The 7,861-nt window shown below is 49.8% G+C and overlaps 1 protein-coding gene across 1 annotated transcript; it reads left to right on the top strand.

The window, feature by feature from the left end:
• The first annotated feature begins 905 nt into the window (after nucleotides 1–905).
• On the top strand, nucleotides 906–6,836 carry LOC121168864 (filaggrin-2-like). Its single transcript, XM_040999358.1, has 4 exons — nucleotides 906–1,043; nucleotides 1,745–2,009; nucleotides 2,838–5,581; nucleotides 5,631–6,836. Exons 1-4 carry the CDS (start codon nucleotides 906–908, stop codon nucleotides 6,834–6,836), a joined length of 4,353 nt encoding a protein of 1,450 aa, XP_040855292.1.
• The last annotated feature ends 1,025 nt before the right edge of the window (nucleotides 6,837–7,861 follow it).

The following is a 7,861-nucleotide window of genomic DNA, read 5'->3' as shown; positions in this document are numbered from 1 at the left end:
TGGCTCCCTCATATGTAGCATAGGCCCAGACAGTTGAACCATCTTCCACTGCTTCTATGTGCTCAGAAGCAGGAAACTGTACCATAAGCTAAGCAGCCAGGTTTGAACCAGTACTCATACAGGATGGCAGTGTTGCAGGTAATGGCTTAACTCACTGCACAACAACCTTGCCCCACTTCCTAGTCTTGCATGCTATCTTTTCTGGGCTGTTCAGCTCAAATAGAGAAGCAGCTTGTCTTCTAGCAGTCTGTTCTTTTTGTTTTATATTGATTCTCTAAGCTTCAAGATCTAATTATCTACCAGACTGCTGCCTACACTGTTGAGCTTACCTCCAAGACTAATGATGCAGAATACTGTTTGGTCATCTGCTAAATTTAGAACAATTTCTAACTTCTGAGAAAGGCTTGTCTCTGATGTGCCAAGTCATGGGCTCACTTTGCACTCCATTTTTTAATTTGATGATGTTCCTAAGATCCAGTTTAGCTTCTTGTGTCTTTTTTTTTTTCTCAAGAAAAACAATAAAGTTAGAGAGACTTTGCCTCTTAATGTAGGTGGTTCTGGAAATATTGGAAGCCCTAGGAAAACACCCAAAACACTGAAGTACCCCAAATTTGGAAACAGTATGTGCAGACAATATTCACCCAGGACAAAAAAAAAATAGCAAACAAACATAGAAATCTGACATCATTAAGTCTCAGTTGGGTAGATAATATGCCATTACTTGATTTGAGCAAAATAACTCAGAGCTAAAGTTTTCATGACTTACTCACAAAACCTGCTGAAATTTAAATGAAAAGATAGGTTTAAAACCACATATTAAAATGAAAGCTATTGGTAAGTAAAAGAACGTAAATGATAAAATTTGGGGTATTTTTTCCTCCAGGTTCACTTAACCTTGCAAAACGATGACAGACCTCTTGAGAAGTGTTGTCACTGTCATTGATATTTTCTACAAATACACCAAGCAAGATGGGGAATGTGACACTCTAAGCAAGGATGAGCTAAAGGAACTTCTGGAGAAAGAATTTCGACCAATTTTGAAGGTGAGGCTTGTGTGCCAGGACTGAAGGCTGCTGGGGTCCTGTCACCAAAATACTATTCACTATTATAGTGATGTTTGAGAAAACTCTATATAGGGGACATTCAAAATAGGAAGACAGTACACATTTGTAAAAGAGTGAATGCTTGTTCCTCACTTCCTTATACACGCCTCTCTTAAAGACACTTAGATCTTTTCAAAAACTCAAACTTTATTTTCTAGGAAAAAAAAAACAGAAAATAATTATATTCTAAGAAGTGAAATAATAAGTAATATTATCAGGAGAATTAGCAAAGTGGCTAGAATAAAACAATACAAAATTCAAGCATTTCTGCTTCTTCTTGGAAAGAATTAAGATATTAAATTCAAAATTATAGATCATAACATAAAATGTGTTAACACACAATGTTTATAATTTATGAATAACCAGCAGACACCTGGTATTGAATGTAGAATATTCGTTCCTTCCCATGTGCCCATAAACCGATCATTTACCCCTCTAGCTTCTATGCTTAAATGCCTTTTACTAGAGCAGATTACATTTTCCATACCCATTCCCATTTTCTGGGTTCCACTAGTCTAAAGTAATCCTTACTTGGACTATAACTACTTGATAATAACATCCATAAATCCTTAACCCTATTTGAATATTTTGAGTATGTGGGTTATATTGATCACATTTTTCTTGGTGTGTCACTCATATAGAACCCAGATGATCCAGACAAAGTGGATGTCATCATGCATATGCTGGATCGAGATCATGACCGAAGACTCGACTTCACCGAGTTTCTCCTGATGGTATTCAAATTGGCTATGGCCTGCAACAAGGTTCTTGGCAGACAATACTGCAAAGCTTCAGGGTCAAAGAAGCGTAAGCATGGTCATCAGCACCAAAAGGAAGAAAATGAAACGGAAGAAGAAGAGGAGGAGACAACAGGACAGAAACCAGGTTATAGACACTCAAGTTGGAGTGAGAGTGACGAACATGGATATGGTTCTGGGGGTTCAAGGGGAACTGTAAAACATAGACATGGGTCAAACTCTTGGAGGCTGGGAAGGCAAGGTGATTCACCAGGCTCAAGGAACCAAGAGCTATCTGAGAAAAGGCGTCACGGGTCTAGCTCTGGAAACTCACAGAGTAGTGGTGAAGAAAGACATGGTTCTAGTTCCGGGGAATGGGGAGAAAGAAGAAATGGGTCATATGTTAGCCCCTCTAGGGAATCTGAGAAGGAATATGAATCTGGATCTGAGTCAAAAAGTCAGGGGAAGAAAATTAATAGTGGTCTGTCACAAGGATTGGGGACTAGTGAACATAAATCAAACTCTTCACAGGCAGAACAAAGTGGAGAGCAAAAGCCTAGGTCTAGCTCTTCAGAGTCAGGTTACTGTAGAAACCAAAACCATACATGTGGGTCCAGAAATACAGGTGGGTGTGGAAGGTCACACAATGCTTCTACTTCTTGTCAGGCAAGTAGATCTGGAGGGCAAGGCAGTCACTGTAGCTGTACGCATTCAGGTTGTCCATCAGGAAGTAGTGGAAGACAAGGACATAGATGCATCTCAGGAGGGCAGACATCTAGATGCTGCCATTCGGAACCAAGCTCCTGTAGCCAGTCTTCTAGTCAGAGAAGATGTGGATCAGAACACAGTGCTCAATCACAGAACTGTGGAGCACAACAAAGAACAGGTTCAAGTCAGTCCTCATGCTGTACACAACATAAGTATGCAGCAGCTCAGTCTTCTACTTACAATCAGCATAGACCTTGTTGCTGTGGGTGCCCTTCAAATGCTCATCAAGGAGAGTCGAGCTCAAGTGATTTATCCAAATGTAGTAAACATCAGTTCAGTTCAGATCAGAACTGTAGAAAAGAACACCATGTACCAGGAAAACATGGTTCAGGTCAGTCTTGCTGTGAGCAACAAAATACAAGAGAAAGACAGTCCTCTGGCTATGGGCAGCACGGGTCGGGATCAGGGCAGTCCACAGGCTATGGGCAACACGGGTCCGGCTCAGGTCAGTCGACGGCCTATGGGCAGCACGGGTCGGGCTCAGGCCAGACCTCTGGCTATGGGCAGCACGGGTCCAGCTCAGGTCAGACCTCAGGCTATGGGCAGCACGGATCTGGCTCAGGTCAGACCTCGGGATATGGGGAGCACGGTTCTGGCTCAGGGCAGACCTCAGGCTATGGGCAGCACGGATCTGGCTCAGGTCAGACCTCGGGCTATGGGCAGCACGGGTCTGGAACAGGGCAGTCCTCAGGCTATGGGCAGCATGGGTCCGGCTCAGGGGAGTCCACAGGCTATGGGCAGCATGGGTCTGGCTCAGGTCAGTCCACGGGCTATGGGCAGCACGGGTCCGGCTCAGGTCAGACCTCGGGCTATGGGCAGCACGGATCCAGCTCAGGCCAGACCTCTGGCTATGGGCAGCACAGGTCGGGCTCAGGTCAGACCTCTGGCTATGGGAAGCATGGGTCTGGCTCCAGAGAGTCCTCGGGATATGGGCAGCACTGGTCTGGCTCCGGAGAGTCCTCGGGATATGGGCAGCATGGGTCGGGCTCAGGTCAGTCCATGGGCTATGGGCAGCACGGGTCTGGCTCAGGTCAGACCTCGGGCTACGGGCAGCACGGATCCAGCTCAGGCCAGACCTCTGGCTATGGGCAGCACAGGTCGGGCTCAGGTCAGACCTCTGGCTATGGGAAGCATGGGTCTGGCTCCAGAGAGTCCTCGGGATATGGGCAGCACGGGTCCGGCTCAGGTCAGACCTCGGGCTATGGGCAGCACGGGTCCGGCTCAGGTCAGACCTCGGGATATGGGCAGCACGGGTCTGGCTCTGGAGAGTCCTCTGGCTATGGGCAGCATGGGACCAGATCAGGTCAGTCCTCTGGCTATGGGCAGCATGGGTCTGGCTCAGGTCAGACCTCGGGATATAGGCAGCATGGGTCCGGCGCAGGTCAGACCTCTGGCTATGGGCAGCACGGGTCGGGCTCAGGTCAGAGCTTGAGATATGGGCAGCATGGGTCCGGCTCAGGTCAGACCTCTGGCTATGGGCAGCACGGGTCAGGCTCAGGTCAGTCCACGGGCTATGGGCAGCACGGGTCCAGATCAGGTCAGACCTCGGGATATGGGCAGCACGGGTCTGGCACAGGGCAGTCCTCGGGCTATGGGCAGCACAGGTCCGGATCAGGTCAGACCTCGGGCTATGGGCAGCACGGATCCGGATCAAGTCAGACCTCAGGCTATGGGCAGCACGGGTCTGGCTCAGGGCAGACCTCGGGCTATGGGCAGCACGGGTCTGGCTCAGGTCAGACCTCGGGCTATGGGCAGCACAGTTCTGGCTCAGGTCAGACCTCGGGATATGGGCAGCACTGGTCGGGCACAGGGCAGTCCTCGGGATATGGGCAGCACGGGTCTGGCTCAGGCCAGACCTCGGGCTATGGGCAGCACGGGTCCAGCTCAGGTCAGTCCTCAGGATATGGGCAGCACAGGTCTGGCTCAGGTCAGACCTCGGGCTATGGGCAGCACGGGTCCGGCTCAGGTCAGAGCTTGAGATATGGGCAGCATGAGTCTGGCTCAGGTCAGACCTCGGGCTATGGGCAGCACGGGTCGGGCTCAGGTCAGACCTCAGGCTATGGGCAGCACGGTTCCGGCTCCGGAGAGTCCTTGGGCTATGGGCAGCATGGGTCCAGATCAGGTCAGACCTCGGGCTATGGGCAGCACGGGTTAAGCTCAGGTCAGACCTCTGGCTATGAGCAGCACGGGTCCGGCTCAGGTCAGACCTCGGGCTATGGGCAGCACAGTTCTGGCTCAGGTCAGACCTCGGGATATGGGCAGCACGGGTCGGGCACAGAGCAGTCCTCGGGATATGGGCAGCATGGGTCTGGCTCAGGTCAGATCTCGGGATATGGGCAGCACGGGTCTGGCTCAGGCCAGACCTCGGGCTATGGGCAGCATGGATCTGGCTCCGGAGAGTCCTCAGGATATGGGCAGCACAGATCTGGCTCAGATCAGACCTCGGGCTATGGGCAGCACGGGTCCGGCTCAGGTCAGAGCTTGAGATATGGGCAGCATGAGTCTGGCTCAGGTCAGACCTCGGGCTATGGGCAGCACAGGTCTGGCTCAGGTCAGACCTCAGGCTATGGGCAGCACGGTTCCGGCTCCGGAGAGTCCTCTGGCTATGGGCAGCACTGGTCTGGCTCCGGAGAGTCCTCGGGCTATGGGCAGCATGGGTCCAGATCAGGTCAGACCTCTGGCTATGGGCAACACGGTTCTGGCTCAGGTCAGTCCTCGGGATATGGGCAGCACGGGTCTGGCTCAGGTCAGTCCTCGGGCTATGGGCAGCATGGCTCCAGCTCAGGTCAGACCTCGGGCTATGGGCAGCATGGGTCTGGCTCAGGTCAGTCTTCGGGCTATGGGCAACATAACCTTGGCACCAGCAGCTCTACTTACTCTGGTCAACAAGCATCTAGCTCAGGTAATTCTTCTACTAAACAACATGAAAATAGCTGGGGTAGTTCTTCCAGTAAAAGTGGAAAACAAAGTGCTGTGAGTAGTTCAAGTAAAAGATGTCCAATATGTGGCTTACCAATCTCAGATTCAACGCAGGTGGAAGAAGAAATTAGACAAAGAAGAAATGATAGTGATAGTGAACAAAGTGACAGCTATAGAACATCAGGAAGTGAATCTGAGCTGGAAGAAAGTAATCATGCACAACAACAAGGAAACACAGGATATCATAATAGAGAGTCCACTGACAGTGAAACACAATCATCAGATTCACACAGACAATCAGGATCAGTACAGAACCAGGCAGGCTCACAATATCCAGGGACAGAACCCGCATCACAAGGGAGATGGGAAACAACTCATGGACAGAGAAGAGATGCCACCAGACAAGCCCAGTCAAGTCAGAGACAATCCCAACAAACTGGCTCCCAAACGTCTAGAAGAAGAGGTTCTGTTCATAGTGAGTCAAGTGGCAGTGAGGAGCATTCTGCAGGATCTCACAGACATGCAGGATCCCAACAAAGGCAAGCTGGAGCTCAACATGCAGAGTCAGGATCCTCAGTTCAAGAGAAACAGGAAGCCACTCATGGACAGAGAAGAGATACTTCAAGACAACAACAGACAAGTCATGGACAAGCCCAGCAAACTGGCTCTCAGACAACAAGAAGAGGATCTGTTCAGAGCCAAGCCAGTGACAGTGAGGAACATTCTGCAGGATCTCACAGACATGCAGGATCCCAACAAGGGCAAGCTGGAGCTCAACATGCAGAGTCAGGATCCTCAGTTCAAGAGAGACAGGAAACCACTCACGGACAGAGAAGAGATGCCACCAGACAAGCCCAGTCCAGTCACAGACAATCCCAACAAACTGGCTCCCAAACGTCTAGAAGAAGAGGTTCTGTTCATAGTGAGTCAAGTGGCAGTGAGGAGCATTCTGCAGGATCTCACAGACATGCAGGATCCCAACAAAGGCAAGCTGGAGCTCAACATGCAGAGTCAGGATCCTCAGTTCAAGAGAGACAGGAAAACACTCATGGACAGAGAAGAGATACTTCAAGACAACAACAGACAAGTCATGGACAAGCCCAACAAACTGGCTCTCAGACAACAAGAAGAGGATCTGTTCAGAGCCAAGCCAGTGACAGTGAGGAGCATTCTGCAGGATCTCACAGACATGCAGGATCCCAACAAAGGCAAGCTGGAGCTCAACATGCAGAGTCAGGATCTGCGGCTCAAGGGAGACACACAAGTACTCATGGACAGAGAAGAGATACAACTAGACAACAACAGTTAAGTCATGGACAATCCCAACAAACTGGCTCCCAAACAGATGGAAGAAGGGGATCAGTTCATACTGAGTCTAGTGAAAATGAAGAGTATTCAGGAAGCTCACACAGACATGCAGGATCCCAACAAGGCCAAGTTGGAGCTCAACAGCCAGAATCAGCATCCACAGCTCAATGGAGAGGGGAAACTACTCATGGACAGAGAACAGATGCCACCAGACAAGCCCAGTCAAGTCAGAGACAATCCCAACAAACTGGCTCCCAAACGTCTAGAAGAAGAGGTTCTGTTCATAGTGAGTCAAGTGGCAGTGAGGAGCATTCTGCAGGATCTCACAGACATGCAGGATCCCAACAAAGGCAAGCTGGAGCTCAACATGCAGAGTCAGGATCCTCAGTTCAAGAGAGACAGGAAAACACTCATGGACAGAGAAGAGATACTTCAAGACAACAACAGACAAGTCATGGACAAGCCCAGCAAACTGGCTCTCAGACAACAAGAAGAGGATCTGTTCAGAGCCAAGCCAGTGACAGTGAGGAACATTCTGCAGGATCTCACAGACATGCAGGATCCCAACAAGGGCAAGCTGGAGCTCAACATGCAGAGTCAGGATCCTCAGTTCAAGAGAGACAGGAAACCACTCACGGACAGAGAAGAGATGCCACCAGACAAGCCCAGTCCAGTCACAGACAATCCCAACAAACTGGCTCCCAAACGTCTAGAAGAAGAGGTTCTGTTCATAGTGAGTCAAGTGGCAGTGAGGAGCATTCTGCAGGATCTCACAGACATGCAGGATCCCAACAAAGGCAAGCTGGAGCTCAACATGCAGAGTCAGGATCCTCAGTTCAAGGGAGACACACAAGTACTCACGGACAGAGAAGAGATACTTCAAGACAACAACAGACAAGTCATGGACAAGCCCAACAAACTGGCTCTCAGACAACAAGAAGAGGATCTGTTCAGAGCCAAGCCAGTGACAGTGAGGAGCATTCTGCAGGATCTCACAGACATGCAGGATCCCAACAAAGGCAAGCT

The sequence above is a fragment of the Ochotona curzoniae genome, unplaced genomic scaffold (genome assembly GCF_017591425.1).
Source record: "Ochotona curzoniae isolate NIBS_2020 unplaced genomic scaffold, NIBS_Ocur_1.0 scaffold_1037, whole genome shotgun sequence".
Lineage (NCBI taxonomy): Eukaryota > Metazoa > Chordata > Mammalia > Lagomorpha > Ochotonidae > Ochotona > Ochotona curzoniae.
Note: the sequence above shows the minus strand (reverse complement) of the source record. Positions and strands in the feature narration are given on the sequence as shown.